At 49.1% G+C, this 24,468-nt stretch overlaps 1 protein-coding gene across 2 annotated transcripts in view; it reads left to right on the top strand.

Annotated features, from left to right (window-relative positions):
- The window catches only part of LOC140464728 (carboxylesterase notum2-like), a 61,299-nt gene that overhangs the window by 24,102 nt on the left and 12,729 nt on the right, over nucleotides 1-24,468 (top strand). For both annotated transcript variants that reach the window (XM_072560195.1, XM_072560194.1), the window contains exons 8-11: nucleotides 5,005-5,193; nucleotides 19,556-19,656; nucleotides 19,742-19,889; nucleotides 23,911-23,958. In XM_072560195.1, coding sequence (XP_072416296.1) covers nucleotides 5,005-5,193; nucleotides 19,556-19,656; nucleotides 19,742-19,889; nucleotides 23,911-23,958 — 486 coding nt within the window. The remainder of the gene's footprint in view (nucleotides 1-5,004; nucleotides 5,194-19,555; nucleotides 19,657-19,741; nucleotides 19,890-23,910; nucleotides 23,959-24,468) is intronic.

The raw sequence follows: 24,468 nt of genomic DNA, 5'->3' as shown, positions 1-24,468 counted from the left end.
GAAAGTTGTGTGTGGAGTCAGAGGAGATAGGGAAATTGCTAAATGAATATTTTTTGTCAGTATTCACACTGGAAAAAGACAATGTTGTCGAGGAGAATACTGAGATACAGGCTACTAGACTAGACAGGATTGAGGTTCGCAAGGAGGAGGTGTTAGCAATTCTAGAAAGTGTGAAAATAGATAAATCCCCTGGGCTGGATGGGATTTATTTTAGGATTCTCTGGGAAGCCAGGGAGGAGATTGCTGAGCCTTTGGCTTTGATCTTTATGTTGACATTGTCTACAGGATTAGTGCCAGAAGACTGGAGGATAGCAAATGTTGTTCCCTTGTTCAAGAGGGGAGTAGAGGCCACCCTGGTAATTATAGATAGTGAGCCTTACTCCAGTTGTGGGTAAAGTGTTGGAAAGGGTTATAAGAGATAGGATTTATAATCATCTACAGAGGAATAAGTTGATTCGGAAGAGTCAACATGGTTTTGTGAAGGGTAGGTCGTGCCTCACAAACCTTATTGAGTTCTTTGAGAAGGTGACCAAACAGGTGGATGAGGGTAAAGCGGTTGATGTGATGTATATGGATTTCAGTAAAGCATTTGATAAGGTTCCCCATGGTAGGCTATTGCAGAAAATACAGAGGCATGGGATTGAGGGTGATTTAGCAGTTTGGATCAGAAATTGGCTAGCTGAAAGAAGACAGAGGTTGGTGGTTGATGGGAAATATTCATTCCTGGAATTCAGTTACTAGTGGTGTATCGCAAGGATCTGTTTTGGGGCCACTGCTGTTTGTCATTTTTATAAATGACCTGGATCAGGGCTTAGAAGGATGGGTTAGTAAATTTGGGGGATGATATGAAGGTCGGTGGAGTTGTGAAGAATGCAGACGGAGGTTGCAGGTTACAGAGGGACATAGATAAGCTGCAGAGCTGGGCTGAGAGGTGGCAAATGGAATTTAATGCAGAAAACTGTGAGGAGATTCACTTTGGAAGGATCAGCAAGAATAAAGAGCACTGGGCTAATGGTAAGATTTTTGGTAGTGTGCATGAGCAGAGGGATCTCAGTGTCCATGTACATAGATCCCTGAAACATTGCCATCCAGGTTGATAGGGTTGTTAAGAAGGTATATGGTGTGTTGGCATTTATTGGTCAGGGGATTGAGTTTCAGAGCCACGAGGGCATGCTTCAGTTGTACAAAACTCTGGTGTGGCCGCACCTGGAGTATTGTGTGCAGTTCCTGTCACCGCATATAGGAAGGATGTGGAAGCTTTGGAAAGGGTTCAGAGAAGATTTACTAGGATGTCGCCTGGTATGGAGGGAAGGTCTTATGAGGAAAGGCTGAGGGACTTGAGGCTGTTTTTGTTAGAGAGGAGATTGAGAGGTGACTTAGTTGAGACATATAAGATAATCAGAGGGTTAGAGAGGGTGGACAGGGAGAGCCTTTTTCCTCGGATGGTGATGGCTCGCATGAGGGGACGTCACTCTAAACTGAAGGGTGATAGATATAGGACAGGTGTCAGAGGTAGTGTCTTTACTCAGAGAGTAGTAGGGGTGTGGAACGCTCTGCCTGCAACTGTAGTAGACTCACCAAGTTTAAGGGCATTTAAAAGTCATTGGATAAACACATGGATGATAATGGAATAGTGTCGGTTAGATGGACTTCAGATTGGTTCCACAGGTCGGCACAACATCGAGGGCTGAAGGGTCTGTACTGCACTGGAATGTTCTATGTTCTATGTAGAAGGTTTATTTTTATAAAAGATGATGAACCCAATCATTTTGAAATCTTTTAAATGCCTGGTCCATATAAAATTGGATAAGATTGTGATGGTCAGCTTAGTTTAGCCCAAACAGATGTGATTATATTGGAGACAACATGATTTCTGAAGAAGGTTAGTTTTTCACAACACATGGGTGAGTGCAATGTGAATATGTTAATGGCGGAGTGGTAAAGGATTAGGATGAGGCTCCAAACTCCCAGTCAATGCTACTATCTCCAATTCATCATGAGAATAACTGACTTTCTGCTTCCCCTCCCCCTGCTGTTGTTCTGTTCGCCGAGCTGGGAATTTGTGCTGTAGATGTTTTGTCCCCTGTCTAGGTGACATCCTCAGTGCTTGGGAGCCTCCTGTGAAGTGCTTCTGTGATGTTTCCTCCGGTATTTATAGTGGCCTGTCTCTGCCACTTCCAGTTGTCAGTTCTAGCTGTCCACTGCAGTGGCCGATATATTGGGCCCAGATCGATGTGTTTGTTGATTGAATCTGTGGATGAGTGCCATGCCTCTAGGAATTCCCTGGCTGTTCTCTGTTTGGCTTGCCCTATAATAGTAGTGTTGTCCCAGTCGAATTCATGTTGCTTGTCATCTGCGTGTGTGGCTACTAAGGATAGCTGGTCGTGTCGTTTCGTGGCTAGTTGGTGTTCATGGATACGGATCATTAGCTGTCTTCCTGTTTGTCCTATGTAGTGTTTTGTGCCGTTCTTGCATGGGATTTTGTACACTACATTGGTTTTTCTCATGTTGGGTATCGGGTCCTTCGTTCTGGTGAGTTGTTGTCTGAGAGTGGCTGTTGGTTTGTGTGCTGTTATGAATCCTAGTGGTCGCAGTAATCTGGCTGTCAGTTCGAAAATGCTCCTGATGTATGGTAGTGTGGCTAGTTCTTTGGGTTGTGGCATGTCCTCGTTCCGTTGTCTTTCCCTTAGGCATCTGTTGATGAAATTGCGGGGGTATCCGTTTTTGGCGAATACATTGTAGAGGTGTTCCTCTTCCTCTTTTTGGTGTACTGCAGTGTGTTGTGGCCCTTTTGAATAGTAGTGTCTTGATGCAACTTCTTTTGTGTGTGTTGGATTGGTTGCTTTCATAGTTTAGGACTTGGTCTGTGTGTGGCTTTCCTGTATACCTTTGTGGAGAATTCCCCACATTGCAGGGTAACATCTGGGCCCTGGTCTGTTATACTGGGCTACATTCCCCGTTATATCCCAGAGCCCAGAGGGCTATGTTCGTATGCACTGTGTGACATTGCCCCCTGGATCTCTCCATTAAATCCCCTTGGACATTCCTGTTCCATCCTCTGAACAATGTTACTGGAAAACATAATCACGCCACAACAGAAATCTATGCATTTTATCCACAAAGAAGAAAAAATGTAGAAGCATTAGCAGCTTGACCAGAGCGGGGTTGGGCGGGGGGTGTGGGGGAGGGGGGGGGGCGATGCTGGGGATTTTGGTCAGAGACCTCAGCACAGTTATAGGTAGGGGTCAGGTTTGAGGGATGGGGAAGTGGGGTGAGGGTCAGGTTATGAAGGGTGGGGGGTGTGCAGTGGTCGCACCTGAAGGGGGTAACAACCCCTCCTTCTTTCCCACCGTACATTCAGGTTGTGCACTGCTGCTTCCCTCCCCTGGTCACATGTTTCCATGCAGCTTGGCTGGAATACAATCCTCCCGCCAGTCCACCAAACAGCAAGAGAGGATCCCAATGGGTCAAAGAGGTAATCTGACTGCTTAGCCCCTCCCCATGCCCTACCCAGAGTGGGGAGGGAGTTGGGATGGTGGGTCGTGTTGGGCTGACCCACTCACTGTATTTCATATATCCTGCCCATCTTCAAGTTCACCATCAGGGTGGGGGCAGGGGTATAAAAGGCAACACCACCCCCATCTGCTAAATTCAGTCTTAACTTTACTCCTTCAATTGAGAAACATGTCAATGAACAGTTGCTCTCTTCCCTCTGACATTAGGTTTCCTTTCCAATGTCTCCCATTGCAAAATAAAACTGAGAACCTCTTCATTTCCAGATTCAGGATTCACTACTCCATCCTCTCTTCCCAGGCCATTCCAATTTGTAATTTCTCCGTTTTCCTTTGTTGGAAGGGGAACACATTCCCTCCATTTCTTACAGTGGATTTACCAGAAATCTGGTTGTTTTGCCTTGCTCCTTCCAATGTGACTTCCAAGAGACTATCCAAGGTACCGCTGTGGACCTGGAATAAGTCAGTTGTTCTTTAATTTTTCAGCGTGAAAGAGATTGTGAGCCCAACAAATTCCCAAACTATCCCACTCAACTATCCCTTTTAAACATAACTGTCATCTCAGCTGACCCACAAAATTATTGGCATTACCTTGTGGCTTTCTAATACCATGGAAGTTGAGCTGGAAGTTTGGATTGTAAATGGTGTGAAGCTTAAAGCTGGAGGTTTTGTGGGCAATGGCTCAGAGCTCCATGTTTGAGTCTCTCTCTGAGAGCTGATCACCACACAAGGTGAACTCACAGTGTAGCCTGAGGTGTTGCCTTTCAACCTTCAGGTCCTTATGGTACACCTTTGGCGGGTGGTAAGAGCAGGAGAACTTCCAGGCCATCAAGATCCGTGTGATGGGGGTCTCCATGACAACAGCTTCCCCGTGTTAAAGGGGTCCATGGGCTGTGAGTGTTAAAGTGACCTCCTGACATTCAGAAACCTAAAGGGGATGCTTTCCCATCTCAGAGCCAGCCCAGGGTTGATTGGGGAGTTGGGGGTGGGGGTGGGGGAGGTTGCAGGTTGGGAGCACTGAGCAAAGGAAACTGATTGGAGAAGATAACGTTGGATCATGTGATTCCAGTTTCCTCACATCAGACCTTCAGGAAATGGATCATCGAGTATTTTAATGGAATTAATATTTACAACAAGAATAAAAATGCATTAAAAAGTTTTTGAGCTAACAAATGAAATTTGTAAGAAATGTCTGTGAATGTTCTTCACAATTTTGCAACTTTCAAGAATATAATCTAAATACAGTCAATAATCTATATGTATAAGACCCATATGAGGTATATAATCTATATGTTATATATCAATGAGGTGTATAATCTGTATATAACGTAGCTTCACGAGGTATGCAAACTTTAAGAAACATATCCATACGAGGTACATATTCTATATGCGTAATATCTATGTGAGGGATATAATCTATATGTAAGATATCTCCAGGAGGTATCTGTTTGAGAAGTGTTGTATCTCCATGAGGTGTATGATCTGCTTGCAGTGCTGGTGGAACCGGAGTGTTGCTGAACATCGAGCGAGTGGCCAATCTCCTGGCCCAGTTGGGAGCTGAAGTCCAGGTCCGTGGCTTGGTGGATTCTGGGTGGTTCCTGGACAATAAACAACCACGACGGACTGAATGCTCAGGTGAAACCACCTGCAGTCCAAACCATGTCATTAAAAAAGGACTCAGGTAAACTACGAAATGACAAATATACTCTTTATCTTCTAAAAGCCTCTGAACGTTCAGGAGAGGGGAGGAGAGGTGAAGATTGTTCTGGGTGTAACAGAATGTTGACTCACTCTGATGTGTTATCTTTAAACATTAATGCAATTTACCGAATGTCTATAGCTTCATAAAGAACGGGAAACAAAGAACAAAGAACAGATAATTACAGCACAGAGACAGGCCCTTCAGCCCCTCTAAGCCTGCGCCGATCTAGATCCTCTATCTAAACCTGTCGCCTATTTTCTAAGGATCTGTATCCCTCTGCTCCCTGCCCATTCATGTATCTGTCTAAATACATCTTAAATGACACTACCGTGCCCACCCCTACCACCTCCGCTGGCAACGTGTTCCAGGCCCCCACCACCCTCTGTTTAAAGAATCTCCTACACGTATCTCCCTTAAACTGTTCCCCTCTCACCTTGACCTCATGACCCCTAGTAATTGAATCCCCCACTCTGGGAAAAAGCTTCTTGCTATCTATCCTGTCTATACCTCCCATGATTTTGTAGGCTTCAATCAGGTCCCCCCCCTCACCTCCATCTTTCTCATGAAAATAATCCTAATCTACTCAATCTCTCCTCATAGCTAGCACCCTCTATACCAGGCAACATCCTGGTGAACCTCCTCTGCACCCTCCCCAAAGCATCCACATCCTTTTGGTAATGTGGTGACCAGAACCGTACACAGTATTCTAAATGGGGCCGAACCAAAGTCCCATAGAACTGTAACATGACCTTCCTCCTCTTGGACTCAATACCCCTATAGATGAAGGAAAGCATGCTGTATACCTTTTTGACCACTCTATCGAACTGCATTGCCACCTTCAGGGAACAATGGACCTGAACACCCAGATCACTCTGGACATCAATTTTTCCTAGGACTTTTCCATTTTCCGTATAGTTCACTCTTGAATTGGATCTTCCAAAATGCATCACCTCACATTTGACCGGACTGAACTCCATCTGTCGTTTCTCTGCCCATCTCTCCAATCTATCTATATTCTGCTGTATTTTCTGACAGTCCCCTTCACTATCTGCTACTCCACCAACCTGAGTGTCATTCTGCAAACTTACTAATCAGACCACCTATACCTTCCTCCAGATCATTTATGTAGATCACAAACAGCAGTGGTCCCAGCACGGACTCCTGTGGAACAGGTCTCCATTTAGAGAAATCGTTTGATTTTGTTATTCACTGGGAAGGAGCTGAATGCTGATCCTGTTTCACTGGAAAGACTCTGGCTCCTTGTCAGAAGCTGTATTGATTCCTCCTGGTCTCAGCGACAATGGTGGAAATGGGGAAAGTAAGAGTTAGCAAGATCCCACAAGAAGTGTCAAGGACACAGTGAAAGAGCAAGGCAGAAGGATGGAGCTAGCCAGGGGACAGAGGGAGGGGGAGGGGGAGAGAGAGAGAGGGGAGGGGTGGGAGGGAGGGGGAGACTGGGGGGGGAAGGGGAGGGAGGGAGGGAGGGGGAGACAGGGGGAGGGGAGGGAGAGGGAGGGGGAGGGGAGGGAGGGAGGGGGAGACAGGGGGAGGGGAGGGAGAGGGAGGGGGAGGTGGAGGGAGATGGGGGGAGGGGAGGGGGAGGAACGGAGGAGAGAGAGAGGGAGGGGGAGGGGAGGGTGAGGGAGGGTGAGAGAGGGGGAGGGGGAAGGAGGAAGGGGGAGGGAGGGGGCGAGAGAGGGGAGGGGGAGGGAGGGAGGGGGAAGGAGGAAGGGGATGGAGGAGGAGAGAGAGAGAGGGAGGAGGAGAGAGAGGGAGGGGGAGGGAGGGGGAGAGAGAGAGGGAGGAGGAGGGGGAGAGAGGGAGGGGGAGGGAGAGAGAGGGAGGAGGAGAGAGAGGGCGGGGAGAGAGAGGGAGGGGGAGGGGGAGGGGGAGGGAGGGGGAGAGAGGGAGAGAGAGAGGGAGGGGGAGAGAGATGGAGGGGGAGGGAGGGGAGGGGGAGGGGGAGGGAGGGGAGGGGGAGAGAGAGAGAGAGAGGGAGGGGAGAGAGAGGGAAGGGAGGGGTAGGGAGGGGGAGGGAGGAAGGGGGAGGGAGGGAGGGAGAGAAAGAGAAGGAGGGGGAGAGAGATGGAAGGGGAGGGAGGGGGAGAGAGGGAGGGGTGGGGGTAGGGAGGGGAGGGGGAGGGAGGGGAGGGGGGAGAGGGAGAGAGAGAGAGGGAGGGGAGAGAGAGGGAGGGGAGGGGGAGGAAGGGGGAGGAAGGGGAGGGGGGAGGAAGTGGGAGGGAGGGGGAGGGAGGGGGAGGGAGGGGGTAGAAGATTGCTCCATATAAATACTCACAGCCTTCCCAAAAGAGTGCTCCCACAGAATCCTACAGTGTGGAAACAGGCCCAACACATCCACACTGACCCTCCAAACAGTAACCCACCCAGGCCCATTCCCCTAACAAATGCTCCTAAGCTACATATCCCAACACTATAGGCAATTTCCCATGGCCAATTCACCCTAACCTGCACACCTTTGGACAGTGAGAGGAAACCCACACAGGAACAGGGAGAATGTGCAAACTCCACACAGACAGTCACCAGGGCCTCAAATGGAACCTAAGTCCCTGACACTGTGAAGCAACAATGCTAACCATTGAGCCACCGTCCTTCTACAAATGGTTCAAATACTGATAATAGAGACTGTTTCCCAGGGCGGAAATGTCTATCCTGAGGGGTTATGACTTTAAGGTATTTGGGAGAAGATTTAAAGGAGATGTCAGAGGTTGGTTCTTCACACAGAGAGTGGTGGGTGTGTGGAATGCACTGCCCGTGGTGGTAGTAGAGTCAGAGACATTAGGGACATTTAGTGACTCTTGGATAGGCACATGGATGATAGTCCAATGAAAGGTATATACATTGGTCTGATCTTAGAGTAGGATAAAGGAACAGCACAACATCAAGGGCCGAAGGGTCTGTACTGTACTGTACTGTTTTATGTTCTATGTTCTACCGAGTGGTTCCACTTTAAACACAATGGATTTGTGCAGCCGTTTCTGTTTTATGTCCATCTCCCATACGACAGGCTGTAGGCAACACACCTTCCCCAAGCTACACATGCACCTTCTGCCATCCTGACACCAACCTGGCACAGGCAGAGGACCTGGGCTTATACAAACTGTTGGGCTCTCTCCCTGCACAGAAGCTGGCTCATGTATGCAGTCTGCACCAAACAGGTCACACTCAGGTTCCTTCAGCTTAAACCAACAAGATTTTAATGGACAGCTTTTCAGAATTTTTGCTGATTTTTCTTTTAACGAGTATCATATTCTCACAGTCCCAATCCCATCAGCCCCTATCCCATCAGCCCCAATCCCATCAGACCCAATCCCATCAGTCCCTATCCCATCAGTCCCTATCCCATCAGCCCCATCCCATCAGCCCCAATCCCATCAGCCCCAATCCCATCAGCCCCTATCCCATCAGCCCCTTTCCCATCAGTCCCAATCCCATCAGCCCCAATCCCATCAGCCCCTATCCCATCAGCCCCTTTCCCATCAGTCCCAATACCATCAGCCCCATCCCATCAGCCCCAATCCAATCAGCCCCATCCGATCAGCCCCAATCCCATCAGCCCCTATCCCATCAGTCCCAATCCCATCAGCCCCAATCCCATCAGCCTCAATCCCATCAGTCCCAATCCCACCAGTTCCAATCCCATCAGCCCCTTTCCCATCAGTCCCAATCCCATCAGCCCCAATCCCATCAGCCCCAATCCCATCAGCCCCAAACCCATCAGTCCCAATACCATCAGCCCCATCTCAACAGCCCCAATCCCATCAGCCCCTTTCCCATCAGCCCCAATCCCATCAGTCCCAATCCCATGAGCCCCTATCCCATCAGTCCCAATCCCATCAGTCCCAAACCCATCAGTCCCAATCCCATCAGCCACTATCCCATCAGCCCCTATCCCATCAGCCCCTATCCCATCAGTCCCAATCCCATCAGTCCCAATCCTATCAGCCCCTATCCCATCAGTCCCAATCCCATCAGTCCCAATCCCATCAGCCACTAACCCATCAGCCACTAACCCATCAGCCCCTATCCCATCAGCCCCTATCCCATCAGCCCCATCCCATCAGTCCCAATCCCATCAGTCCCAATCACATCAGTCCCAATCCCATCAGCCCCAATCCCATCAGTCCCAATCCCATCAGTCCCAATCCCATCAGCCCCAATCCCATGAGCCCCCATCCCATCAGTCCCAATCCCATCAGTCCCAATCACATCAGTCCCAATCCCATCAGCCCCTATCCCATCAGTCCCAATCCCATCAGTCCCAATCCCATCAGCCCCAATCCCATGAGCCCCTATCCCATCAGTCCCAATCCCATCAGCCCCTATCCCATCAGCCCCAATCCCATCAGTCCCAATCCAATCAGTCAATAGACAAGACAATAGACAATAGGTGCAGGAGTAGGCCATTCTGCCCTTCGAACCAGCACCACCATTCAATATGATCATGGCTGATCATCCCTAATCAGTATCCTGTTCCAGCCTTATCTCCATAACCCTTGACTCCACTATCTTTAAGAGCTCTATCCAATTCTTTCTTAAATGAATCCAGAGACTGGGCCTCCACTGCCCTCTGGGGCAGAGCATTCCACACAGCCACCACTCTCTGGGTGGAGAAGTTTCTCCTCATCTCTGTCCTAAATGGTCTACCCCTTATTTTTAAGCTGTGTCCTCTGGTTCGGGACTCACCCATCAGCGGAATCATGTTTCCTGCCTCCAGAGTGTCCAATCCTTTAATAATTTTATATGTCTCAATCACATCCCCTCTCAGTCTTCTAAACTCAAGGGTATACAAGCCCAGTCGCTCCAGTCTTTCAGTGTAAGATAGTCCCGCCATTCCAGGAATTGACCTCGTGAACCTACGCTGCACTCCATCAATAGCCAGAATGTCTTTCCTCAAATTTGGAGACCAGAACTGCACACAGTATTCCAGGTGTGGTCTCACCAGGGCCCTATACAGCTGCAGAAGAACCTCTTTGCTTCTATACTCAATCCCTCTTATTATGAAGGCCAGCATGCTATTAGCCTTCTTCACTACCTGCTGTACCTACATGCTTGCCTTCATTGACTGGTGTACAAGAACACCCAGATCTCTCTGTACTGCCCCTTTACCTAATTTGACTCCATTTAGGTAGTAATCTGCCTTCCTGTTCTTGCCACCAAAGTGGATAACCATACATTTATCCACATTAAACTGCATCTGCCATGCATCTGTCCACTCACCTAACCTGTCCAGGTCACCCTGTAATCTCCTAACATCCTCCTCACATTTCACCCTGCCACCCAGCTTAGTATCATCAGCAAATTTGCTAATGTTACTATTAATACCATCTTCTATATCATTAACATCTATTGTAAAAAGCTGCGGTCCCAATACTGATCCCTGCGGTACCCCACTGGTCACTGCCTGCCATTCCGAAATGGAGCCGTTTATCACTACTCTTTGTTTCCTATCAGCCAACCAACTTTCAATCCAAGTTAGCATTTTGCCCCCAATACCACGCGCCCTAATTTTACTCACTAACCTCCTATGTGGGACTTCATCAAAAGCTTTCTGAAAGTCCAGGTACACTACATCTACTGGATCTCCCTCATCCATCTTCAGAGTTACATCCTCAAAAAATTCCAGAAGATTAGTCAAGCATGATTTCCTCTTCATAAATCCATGCTGACTCTGACCTATCCTGTTACTACTATCCAGATGTGTCGTAATTTCATCCTTTATAATAGACTCCAGCATCTTTCCCACCACTGAGGTCAGACTAATTGGTCTATAATTTCCTGTTTTCTCTCTCCCACCTTTCTTAAAAAGTGGTATAACAATAGCCACCGTCCAATCCGCAGGAAGTGATCCTGAATCTATCGAACTCTGGAAAATAATCACCAATGCATCCACGATTTCTCAAGCCACCTCCTTCGGTCCCCTGGGATGTAGACCATCAGGCCCCGGGGACTTACCAACCTTCAGACCTAACAGTCTCTCCAACACCAATTCCTGGCAAATATAAATTCCCTTAAGTTCAGGTCCTTCAGCCACTGTTACCTCAGGGAGATTGCTTGTGTCTTCCCCAGTGAACACAGATCTGAAGTACCCATTCAATTCTTCTGCCATTTCTTTGTTCCCAGTAATATATTCCCCTGTTTCTGTCTTCAAGGGCCTAATTTTAGTCTTAACCATTTTTTTGCCTTGCACATACCTAAAAAAACTTTTACTATCCTCCTTTATATTATTGGCCAGTTTACCTTCGTACCTCATTTTTTCTCTGTGTATTTCCTTCTTAGTAATCCTCTGTTGTTCTTTAAAAGCTTCCCAGTCCTCAGTTTTCCCACTTATCTTTGCTATGTTATGCTTTTTCGCTTTTGACTTTATATGTTTCTTAACTTCCCTCATCAGCCACGGCCACCCCTGCCTCCTCCTGGGATCTTTCTTCCTTTTTGGAATGAACTGATCCTGCATCTTCTGCATTATACCCAGAAATATCTGCCATTGTTCTTCCACTGCCATCCCTGCTAAGGTATTGCACCATTGAACTTTGGCCAGCTCCTCCCTCATAGCTGCATAGTTCCCTTTATTCAACTGAAATATTGTCACTTCCAACTGTACCCTCTCCCTCTCAAATTGCAGATTGAAGCTTATCGTATTATGGTCACTACCTTCTAATGGCTCCTTCACTTCGAGGTCTCTGACCAATTCTGGTTCGTTGCACAATACCAGATCCAGAATTGTCTTCTCCCTGGTCGGCTCCAGCACCAGCTGCTCTAAGAATCCATCTCGGAGGCACTCCACAAAGTCTCTTTCTTGAGGTCCAATACCATCCTGATTCTCCCAGTCTACCTGCATGTTGCAATCCCCCATAACAGCTGTAGTAACATCTTTGCGACAGGCCAATTTCAGCTCCTGATTCAACTTACATCCGACATCCAGACTACTGTTTGGGGGCCTGTAGATAACTCCCATGAGGGTCTTTCTACCCATAGAATTTCTCAGCTCTATCCATACTGACTCTACATCCCCTGACTCTAGGTCCCCCCAACAAGGGACCGAATATCCTCCCTTACCAACATGGCCACCCCACCCCCTCTGCCCATCAGTCTGTCCTTACGATAGCACGTGTTGCTTTGAATATTCATTTCCCAGGCCCTGTCCACTTGAAGCCACGTCTCAGTTATCCCCACAGTATCGTATCTGCCAATTTCCAAAAGAGCCTCAAGCTCATCCATCTTATTTCTAATGCTTTGTGCATTCATGTATAGTATGTTTAATTTGTTACTGCCCTCACCCTTCCCACCAACCCCTACTTCATCAACCTTACAGCATGATCCCTTTTTGAGTTTTCTGCCTCATTGATACAGTTGTCTTTCTTGACTTCCCTTGTTCTAACGTTCCCTTCAATTTCCTTCTTAAACATCCAATCCCAATCCCATCAGCACCCCCTTGTCTAATCCCATCAGCCCCAATCCCATCAGCCCCTATCCCACCAGCCCCTATCCCATCAGCCCCAATCCCATCAGTCCCAATCCCAACAGCCCCAATCCCATCAGCCCCAATCCCATCAGCCCCAATCCCATCAGTCCCAATCCCATCACCCCTTTCCCAACAGCCCCAATCCCATCAGACCCAATCCCATCAGTCCCAATCCCAACAGCCCCAATCGCAGAGCAGTCCCAATCCCATCAGTCCCAATCCCTACAGCCCCTATCTCATCAGTACCAATCCTATCAGCCCAATCCCATCAGCCCCTATCCCATCAGTACCAATCCTATCAGCCCAATCCCATCAGTCCCAATCCCATCAGTCCCAATCCCGTCAGCCCCTATCCCACCAGTCCCAATCCCATCAGCCACAATCCCATCAGTCCCAATCCCATCACCACTTTCCCATCAGCCCCTATCCCATCAGTCCCCATCCCATCAGCCCCAATCCCATCAGTCCCAATCCCATCAGTCCCCATCCCATCAGCCCCAAACCCATCAGTCCCAATCCCATCAGCCACTATCCCATCAGCCCCTATCCCATCAGTCCCAATCCCATCAGTCCCAATCCCATCAGCCCCTATCCCATCAGTCCCAATCCCATCAGCCCCAAACCCATCAGTCCCAATCCCATCAGCCACTAACCCATCAGCCCCTATCCCATCAGCCCCTATCCCATCAGCCCCTATCCCATCAGTCCCAAACCCATCAGCCCAACCCATCAGTCCCAATTCCATCAGTCCCAATCCCATCAGCCACTAACCCATCACCCCTTTCCCATCAGCCCCTATCCCATCAGTCCCCATCCCATCAGCCCCAATCCCATCAGTCCCAATCCCATCAGTCCCCATCCCATCAGCCCCAAACCCATCAGTCCCAATCCCATCAGCCACTATCCCATCAGCCCCTATCCCATCAGTCCCAATCCCATCAGTCCCAATCCCATCAGCCCCAAACCCATCAGTCCCAATCCCATCAGCCACTAACCCATCAGCCCCTATCCCATCAGCCCCTATCCCATCAGTCCCAATCCCATCAGTCCCAATCCCATCAGCCACTATCCCATCAGTCCCAATCCCATCAGCCACTATCCCATCAGCCCCTATCCCATCAGTCCCAATCCCATCAGTCCCAATCCCATCAGCCCCTATCCCATCAGTCCCAATCCCATCAGCCCCAAACCCATCAGTCCCAATCCCATCAGCCACTAACCCATCAGCCACTATCCCATCAGCCCTTATCCCATCAGTCCCAATCCCATCAGTCCCAATCCCATCAGCCACTATCCCATCAGCCCCTATCCCATCAGCCCCTATCCCATCAGTCCCAATCCCATCAGTCCCAATCCTATCAGCCCCTATCCCATCAGTCCCAATCCCATCAGTCCCAATCCCATCAGCCACTAACCCATCAGCCACTAACCCATCAGCCCCTATCACATCAGCCCCTATCCCATCAGCCCCTATCCCATCAGTCCCAAACCCATCAGCCCAACCCATCAGTCCCAATTCCATCAGTCCCAATCCCATCAGCCACTAACCCATCAGCCACTAACCCATCAGCCCCTATCCCATCAGCCCCTATCCCATCAGCCCCTATCCCATCAGTCCCAAACCCATCAGCCCAACCCATCAGTCCCAATTCCATCAGTCCCAATCCCATCAGCCACTAACCCATCAGCCCCTATCCCATCAGCCCCTATCCCATCAGCCCCTATCCCATCAGCCCCATCCCATCAGTCCCAATCACATCAGTCCCAATCCCATCAGCCCCAATCCCATCAGTCCCAATTTATCAGCCCCAATCCCAGCAGACCCAAACCCATCAGCCCCAATCCCATCAGTCCCCAATCCCATCAGTCCCCATCCTATCAGTCCCCATCCTATCAGTCCCCATCCCATCAGTCCCCAATCCCTTCAGTCCCAATTTATCAGCCCCAATCCCATCAGCCCCAATCCCAGCAGACCCAAACCCATCAGCCCCAATCCCATCAGTCCCCAATCCCATCAGTCCCAATCCCAGCAGCCCCTATCCCACCAGTCTCCATCCCATCAGCCCCAATCCCATCAGCCCCAATCCCATCAGCCCCTATCCCATCAGCTCCAATCCCATCAGCTCCAATCCCATCAGCCCCATCCCATCAGTCCCCATCCCATCAGTCCCCATCTCATCAGTTCCCATCCCATCAGTCCCAATCCCATCAGTCCCAATCCCATCAGTCCCAATCCCATCAGCCACTATCCCATCAGTCCCAATCCCATCAGCCACTATCCCATCAGCCCCTATACCATCAGTCCCAATCCCATCAGTCCCAATCCCATCAGCCCCTATCCCATCAGTCCCCATCCCATCAGCCCCAAACCCATCAGTCCCAATCCCATCATCCCCTGTCCCATCAGCCCCAATCCCATCAGCCACTGTCCCATCAGCCCCAGTCCCATCAGTCCCAATCCCATCAGTCCCAATCCCATCAGTCCCAATCCCATCAGCTCCATCCCATCAGTCCCAATCCCAGCAGCCCCAAATCCAACAGCCCCAATCCCATCAGCCCCTATCCCATAACTCCCCATCCCATCAGTCCCAATCCTATCAGCCCAATCCCATCAGCCACTAACCCATCAGCCACTAAGCCATCATCCCCTATCCCATCAGCCCCTATCCCATCAGTCCCCATCCCATCAGTCCCAATCCCATCAGCCCCTATCCCATCAGTCCCCATCCCATCAGCCCCAAACCCATCAGTCCCAATCCCATCAGCCACTAACCCATCAGCCCCTATCCCATCAGCCCCTATCCCATCAGCTCCATCCCATCAGTCCCAATCCCAGCAGCCCCAAATCCAACAGCCCCAATCCCATCAGCCCCTATCCCATAACTCCCCATCCCATCAGTCCCAATCCTATCAGCCCAATCCCATCAGCCACTAACCCATCAGCCTCTAAGCCATCATCCCCTATCCCATCAGCCCCTATCCCATCAGTCCCCATCCCATCAGCCCCAATCCCATCATCCCAATCCCATCAGTCCCAATCCCATCAGTCCCAATCCCATCAGCCCCAATCACATCAGTCCCAATCCCATCAGTCCCAATCCCATCAGTCCCAATCCTATCAGCCCCAAACCCATCAGTCCCCAATCCTGTCAGTCCCCATCCCTTCAGTCCCAATCCCATCAGTCCCCAATCCCATCAATCCCAATTTATCAGCCCCAATCCCATCAGCCCCAATCCCAGCAGACCCAAACCCATCAGCCCCAATCCCATCAGTCCCCAATCCCATCAGTCCCAATCCCAGCAGCCCCTATCCCATCAGCCCCAATCCCATCAGTCCCCAATCCCATCGGTCCCAATCCCAACAGCTGCTATCCCTTCAGTCCCCATCCCATCAGTCCCAATCCCATCAGTCCCCATCCCATCAGTCCCCAATCCCATCAGTCCGAACCCCATCAGTCCAATTCCCATCAGTACAATTCCCATCAGCCCCAATACCATCAGCTCCTACCCCAGCAGCCCCAATCCCATCAGCCGCAATCCCATCAGTCCCAATCTCATCAGTCCCAATCCCATCAGTCCCAACCCATCAGCCCCAATCCCATCAGTTCCAGTCCCATCAGCCCCAATCCCATCAGCCCCAATTCTATCAGTCCCCAATCCCATCAGTCCCGAAGCCAACAGCCCCTATCCCATCAGCCCCTATCCCATAACTCCCCATCCCATCAGTCCCAATCCTATCAGCCCAATCCCATCAGCCACTAACCCATCAGCCACTAAGCCATCATCCCCTATCCCATCAGCCCCTATCCCATCAGTCCCCATCCCATCAGTCCCAATCCCATCAGCCCCTATCCCATCAGTCCCCATCCCATCAGCCCCAAACCCATCAGTCCCAATCCCATCAGCCACTAACCCATCAGCCCCTATCCCATCAGCCCCTATCCCATCAGCCCCTATCCCATCAGTCCCCATCCCATCAGCCCCAATCCCATCAGCCCCAATCCCATCATCCCAATCCCATCAGTCCCAATCCCATCAGTCCCAATCCCATCAGCCCCAATCACATCAGTCCCAATCCCATCAGTCCCAATCCCATCAGTCCCAATCCTATCAGCCCCAAACCCATCAGTCCCCAATCCTGTCAGTCCCCATCCCTTCAGTCCCAATCCCATCAGTCCCCAATCCCATCAATCCCAATTTATCAGCCCCAATCCCATCAGCCCCAATCCCAGCAGACCCAAACCCATCAGCCCCAATCCCATCAGTCCCCAATCCCATCAGCCCCAATACCATCAGCTCCTACCCCAGCAGCCCCAATCCCATCAGCCGCAATCCCATCAGTCCCAATCTCATCAGTCCCAATCCCATCAGTCCCAACCCATCAGCCCCAATCCCATCAGTCCCAGTCCCATCAGCCCCAATCCCATCAGTCCCAACCCATCAGCCCCAATTCTATCAGCCCCAATCCCATCAGCTCCAATCCCATCAGTCCCCAATCCCATCAGTCCCGAAGCCAACAGCCCCTATCCCATCAGCCCCTATCCCATCAGTCCCAACCCCATCAGTCCAATTCCCATCAGTCCAATTCCCATCAGCCCCAATCCCATCAGCCCCAATCCCATCAGCCCTCATCCCATCAGCCGCAATCCCATCAGTCCCAATCCCATCAGTCCCAATCCCATCAGCCCCAATCCCATCAGCCCCTTTCCCATCAGCCCCAATCCCATCAGCCCCAATCCCATCAGTCCCAATCCCATCAGCCCCAATCCATCAGTCCCAACCCATCAGCCCCAATTCTATCAGCCCCAATCCCATCAGAAGCAATCCCATCAGCCCCACCCCATCAACCCCACCCCATCAGCCCCAATCCCATCATCCCCATCCCATCAGCCCATCCCATCAGTCTCAATCACATCAGACCCAATCCCATCAGCCCCATCCTATCAGCCCGATCCCATCAGTCCCAGTCCCATCAGACCCAATCCCATCAGCCCTATCCCATCAGCCCCATCCCTTCAGCCCCATCCCATCAGCCCCATCCCAACAGTCCCAATCCCATCAGCCCAAATCCCATCAGCCACAATCCCATCAGTCCCAATCCCATCAGTCCCAATCCCATCAGCCCTTATCCCATCAGCCCCTATCCCATCAGTCCCAATCCCATCAGCCCCTATCCCATCAGTCCCCATTCCATGAGCCCCAATCCCATCAGCCCAATCCCAACAGTCCCAATCCCATCGGCCCTTATCCCATCAGCCCCAGTCCCATCAGCCCCAATCCCATCAGGCCTTATCCCATCAGCCCCAATCCCATCAGCCCCTATCCTATCAGTCCCAATCCCATCAGCCCCAATCCCATCAGAAGCAATCCCATCAGCCCACCCCATCAGCCCCACCCCATCAGCCCCAATCCCATCAGCCCCAATCCCATCTGTCCCAATCCCATCTGCCCCAATCTCATCACACCCAATCCCATCATCCCCATCCCATCAGCCCATCCCATCAGCCCCAATCCCTCAGCCCCAATCCCATCAGCCGCATCCTATCAGCCCCATCCCATCAGTCCCAGTCCCATCAGCCCCAATCCCATCAGCCCCATCCCATCAGCCCCATCCCTTCAGCCCCATCCCATCAGCCCCATCCCAACAGTCCCAATCCCATCAGCCCCAATCCCATCTGTCCCAATCCCATCTGCCCCAATCTCATCACACCCAATCCCATCATCCCCATCCCATCAGCCCATCCCATCAGCCCCAATCCCTCAGCCTCAATCCCATCAGCCCCAATCCCATCTGCCCCAATCTCATCACACCCAATCCCATCATCCCCATCCCATCAGCCCATCCCATCAGCCCCAAACCCTCAGCCCCAATCCCATCACACCCAATCCCATCATCCCCATCCCATCAGCCCCACCCCATCAGCCCCACCCGATCAGCCCCAATCCCATCAGCCCCAATCCCATCTGTCCCAATCCCATCTGCCCCATTCTCATCACACCCAATCCCATCATCCCCATCCCATCAGCCCATCCCATCAGCCCCAATCCCTCAGCCCCATCCCTTCAGCCCCATCCCATCAGCCCCATCCCAACAGTCCCAATCCCATCAGTCCCAATCCCATCAGTCCCAATCCCATCAGTCCCAATACCATCAGCCCCAGTCCCATCAGCCCCAGTCCCATCAGCCCCAATCCCATCAGCCCTTATCCCATCAGCCCCAGTCCCATCAGTCCTAATCCCATCAGACCCAATCCCATCAGCCCCAATCCCATCAGTCCCAATCCCATCAGTCCCAATCCAATCAGCATCCCCTCCTGTCCAATACAATCTCTGGTAAATTCATGCAGGGAAACCAGATTGGGATTCCTATTTGGCCTTGGTTGGACAATTATCCCTGTTATTAATTTGGAACTGTTTTTGTGTTGCTGGGTTTGACATCACTGTAAATGTGTGAGGATCCTACAGTATTGACCCACCCCCTGGGAGACAATCATTCCCCTGAGCTTTCTGTTGAAATGAAGCTGTGGCTGTGGGGGCTGAAGGTCCTCACTGTTCCAGAAATAGGAGGACTAGACCATTCAGCCCATCATGCCTGCTCCAAACGTGGATAAATCTGGATTGACGCATTCCAAGCCAATGATTGAATTTCCCACAGTTCCAATCTCCCACACCTCCCTCCAAATTGCTATTGCTCTCAAAATTGCAACAGCAAAGTGAAAAATGAAGATGAAATGTTAGTTGTCGTTATTATTGTGTTGATGAATGGTGAGTTTGAGTTTTTAAAATGGTTCAAAATGTGGTAATGAATATCAACAGTTGTTCTGAAGTTTTACAGTGATTTAATGGGATCTTTCTGTGCAGAATGTGGAATAGTGTTGTTCCGGAGCGATGCAGACAACATTATCGACGAGGAGGAGAGTGGCAATGTTTCTTTGGCTACAGGATGTATCCGTTCCTAAAATGTAAATGAAATTTGAAACCTTGCAGATTTCCGAAGCTCTCGGAGGCTGGAGTCGCTGATCTAGCTAATATCTGCTTCTGTTGCAGCCCCCGTGTTTGTGGTCCAGTGGCTGTTTGATGAAGAGCAGTTGAAAATGGAGAATATTCAACTGGGAAGTCACTCTCTCACAGAAAGCCAATGGAATTATATCCAGAATCTGGGCAGAGACCTGAGAAACTCATTACGGGATGTAACGTGAGTAATGATACAATTTGAAGTATTTGTGCTTGGATGGGAGATCATGCTAATCAATGAGAATGGGGAAGTCCGATATCTAAGTGGTGCAGACAAGTGACTCCCATTCTAAATGTCTCATCATAGCCCAAGGTATTGCTCTGCCTGTCTCAAACTCCAGGAAATGGTTTCGAGTTATTGTTACAGGGTACTCCAGGGTGTAAAAAGGAGGAGATATGTGAGGTGGAGGAGAGAGGCAACAAGATAACATCTGACCCTCACATGAATTGATGGATCATGTAGATAGAATCGCGACAGGGTGGAAAAAGGCCATTTGGCCCATCGAGTCCGCACCCACCATCTGAAGAATATCCCACTCGGATCTCAGTTCCCATAACACCACATTTCCTATGGCTAATCCACACTTCCCAATAAACTATGGGCAACTTAGCATGGCCAATTCACCCTAATCTGAAAATGTGTTGCTGGAAAAGCGCAGCAGGTCAGGCAGCATCCAAGGAGCAGGAGAATTGACGTTTCAGGTATCAGCCCTTCTTCAGGCTCATGCCCGAAACGTCGATTCTCCTGCTCCTTAGATGCTGCCTGACCTGCTGCGCTTTTCCAGCAACACATTTTCAGCTCTGATCTCCAATATCTGCAGTCCTCCCTTTCTCCCAATTCACCCTAATGTGCACATCTTTGGGCTGTAGGAGGAAACCAGAGCACCTGGAAGAAACCCACACAGACCCAGAGAGAACATGCAAACTCCACACAGATAGTTGCTTGAGGGTAGAATTGAAGCCAGGACCCAGGACCCTGGGCTCAGGTAACCACTGAGCCACCACACTGCCCTGTGTGAGAAGGGTACACTGCACTGAAGGTGCTGTTGAAGAATTGTTCCAGCTTCTGGGTCAGTTCTTTCTGTCGCTGTGAATGTTCTCCCAGCACCGAGCTCAGGAGACAATGAGGAGGTCAGGTGGACCATCCCAGTAACCAACCCATCAGATAACTCATAGAACCCGAGAGTTCATCCAATTTCTCACAACAATACGCCTGCAGCATAATAACTGTTCATGTTCATCACCCTACTGGCTTGCTCAGGGTGTCATAAAGGGGACAGGTGACATATTTTAGGGTTTGACAGTCAACCCTTCCCATAGAGTATGAGCACAGAAGGGGACAAATTCCTTCAATATATACAGGAGAACTTTCTGGAATTGTACATATCTAGTCTGACCAGGGAGGGAGCTGTTCTGGACATTAGACGGGCCCAATGGAGAAGGTCAGAGTAAGTACAGCCACTCCCAGAATATTTTTGATTTATTCGTGGGATGAAGGTGTCACTGGCTAGGCTGTATTTATTGCCCATCCTTAATTACCCAGAGGGCAGTTAAGAGTCAACCACATTGCTGTGGGTCAGGAGTACATGTAGGCCAGACTAGGTAAGGATGGAGATTCCTTCCCTAAAAGACATTAGTGAACCAGATGGGTTTATTTTCGACAATCGATTTATGGTTACCATTAGATTCTTAATTCCAGATTTTTAAAAATTGAATTCAAATTCCACCTTGGCAATGATTTGAACCCAGGTCCCCAGAATATTATTTGGGTGTCTGGGTTAACAATCCAGTGATCAGCTTCCCTATAATATTCACGTTTGCCAAGCATCCCACCAGGCAAATCCAGATTTGTTCGGTTTTGCCGTGACGCCTTTATCCTGAAGAAATCTGGCCACTCCTAGCAACGCTCACACTCCGTTACCAAGGACAACGTGTCCAGCTGAAGGTCACCACGGTGATATTGTGACTGTGACAAACATTGAGGGTTTTGAGGATCTGGAACTGTCCTTATTGATAAACGCTGAGGATATCCCACACGTTTGCCACTTTCTGTGATATCAATAACTTCCAAAGACATTGTTGATGGAAATTCCTGGGGAGGTTGAGGTGGAGACGCAGAAGGTAGAACATGAGCAGGACCTTCATTTGGAAATGGACTTGGACATATTTCTGAGGAGCATGTGAAAGCCTCCAACCAACAATGGGCTCTCATTGGATCCCCAGTTTGCTCCATCATCCCATTGTTTTCTGGAAGGGACTATTTCTTCAACATTGTATCCACCACAGAACCTTAGTGAACTCTAGGCCTGTCTGAATACATGAGAATGGAATAGTGTACCTTCACTGAGGCATTCATGAGGGTTTAGAGTCATAGAGATGTACAGCATGGAAACAGACCCTTCAGTCCAAACCATCCATGCTGACCAGATATCCCAGCCCAATCTAGTCCCACCTACCAGCACCCGGCCTATATCCCTCTAAACCCTTTCTATTCATATACCCATCCGAATGCCTCTTAAATGTTGCAATTGTGCCAGCCTCCACCACATCCTCTGGCAGCTCATTCCATACACATACCACCCTTATTTGTATAGAAATGGTGTGCATGATATGAGGAAAAGGGAGGAGTCTGGCACTAGTGGATAGAACTGGTACAGGGGCCGAATGGCCTCCTCCAGTGTTGTAACAACTCAGTGATTCACTTTTATTATAACTGATTCCTGTCTAGCCAATAACTTGCACTTCCCTTGGCCACCTGAACCTAGCTCCAGCATCAGAGGGTGAACAGTGGCTCCTGAAGTAGATGGGTTTAGGGGGAGTGAGCTGGATCACTTCTTCTTGTATCCAGTGAGTCCCTGCCTGGTCAGCAGGACTGTGTCTCCTGTCAGTGACACTCACGTAGTTCTGGGCAAAGAAGTTAGCAGCTGAGAAGGGGCTTCTGTCTTGAGAAACAACAAATTGATTCCAATGAGCTGCAAGACCTTTCGTCTGATCATGGGATATTTGACTTAATGCTGTTGTCAGATTTTGCAAAACTGAACAACAGCGATTTATGAACTGGCTCCAAGCTCCTGAAGCTTGTTCAATGTAAAAGGGAGTCTCTGTGCTCCCTGGCATCTTCAGAAAGAGATTGGGGGAGATGGGGATGTGAGAGATGTTACAGGTTTCAGTTGTGCTGTATCAATGGATGCAATGAAGAGAATCCCTTCTATTGTGTGCACAGGCCAAAGGGGTGTCAACTCCTCAGCCTCATCAGGGATTGACAGAACATGCTGAAACATTCCCAGAGCACCAGATGTTGGCTGTGATCATATAATTGCAAACAGACTGTAAAGAAACAACAGCAGGTTTGAGTATAGCTGACGTTTTGGGATAAGTCTTTTTGAATGACCACCTACCCCCAGAATTACTTCCTGCAAAAAAAGTTACCTCAAACTTTCTTTGAGAAAGAAGTGTTTAGAAAATGTTGGAGTTCTGGAAGAGTAGGAGATAGGAACAAACATTTTATAGATTTCCAGCATCCACAGTGTTGGCCTTTCATTATGAGGTCGAAGTTTGGCTTAGCCTGCACCAACGGGTAATAGGGGGTCGATCTCTCATTGTACCTGGAGCATGGTGTTCAGTTCCCGAATGCAATAATCTGTCTTTACCTTAGCTGCCTGGTATTGTTTGGAGGAGGAATAGCACTTAGTGAACTGGAGAGGACACTGCTGTTGAACATTAAGTATCTCAACAGTTGTTAGGACCATTTTCACTGTGAGACTACATCGATTTTTTCAGTTTAATATTCTGAGGAACAGTTTGCTCAATAATGAAGGGTAAATGCTACTGTGAATCACCAGCCCAGAATCTACCATCACAGACTGCTGGAGACTTCGACACAACTGACATAACCACAAAGTACTCATTAGAAAAATTTGCAATCTCTTTTTCAAAATTCATCTGCTGTCACTTGGACTTGAAAAGTCTTGGGTAGTTGCATCATGAGAAAAAACTTAAAATATGAGTTAGCTTTTTTTGCAGATTGCAACAGCAACAGTTTGTCTGATATCACTCAAATGGTGTAGAACACACATGGTCATTTCATTTGACATTGTCTAAGATGCCTTAGCAAGGAACAATACATTTTGAGTGTTTCTATATACTGTTTTAATGTTTATTGCATAATATTTTGTAGATAATTCGAATTCTCTCTATTTTAGAGCTGTTTTTGCCCCAGCATGTCTTGCACACACCATGATCTTGAAAAGGTAAGGTATTAAAATGTTAAATAAGTTGAAAACTTGCACGAAGTAGCATTGGATTTGTATTCTTCTGTGGTGAATTAGCTCATTAAACAGTTTCCAGAGGACATTTATTTCCTCTGCTGTTTCTGTCAGAGCACATCTGCACTCGATCACTCATACATTCCACATTGCAGTTCGACAGGAGATTAGGCCTGTACTGTCGCGCTATTTTTAAACTTCAGGCTATAATTTCAGGTCAGTTAATCATTGCCTCACTAAAGTGAAGTAACAAATTATGTTAAATGAATGAATTTAAATTTTGCATGATTGCAGTGAATATTCTAGTCTGAGTTGTAAATGAACATAGAACATAGAACATTACAGCGCAGTACAGGCCCTTCGGCCCTCGATGTTGTGCCGACCTGTCATACTAATCTGAAGCCCATCTAATCTACACTGTTCCATGTGCGTCCATATGTCTGTCCAATGATGACTTAAATGTACTTAAAGTTGGTGAATCTACTACCGTTGCAG

Source organism: Chiloscyllium punctatum, chromosome 40, assembly GCF_047496795.1.
Source record: "Chiloscyllium punctatum isolate Juve2018m chromosome 40, sChiPun1.3, whole genome shotgun sequence".
Classification (NCBI taxonomy): domain Eukaryota; kingdom Metazoa; phylum Chordata; class Chondrichthyes; order Orectolobiformes; family Hemiscylliidae; genus Chiloscyllium; species Chiloscyllium punctatum.
The sequence above is the reverse complement of the archived record's forward strand: the minus strand, read 5'-3'. Positions and strand labels throughout refer to the sequence as shown.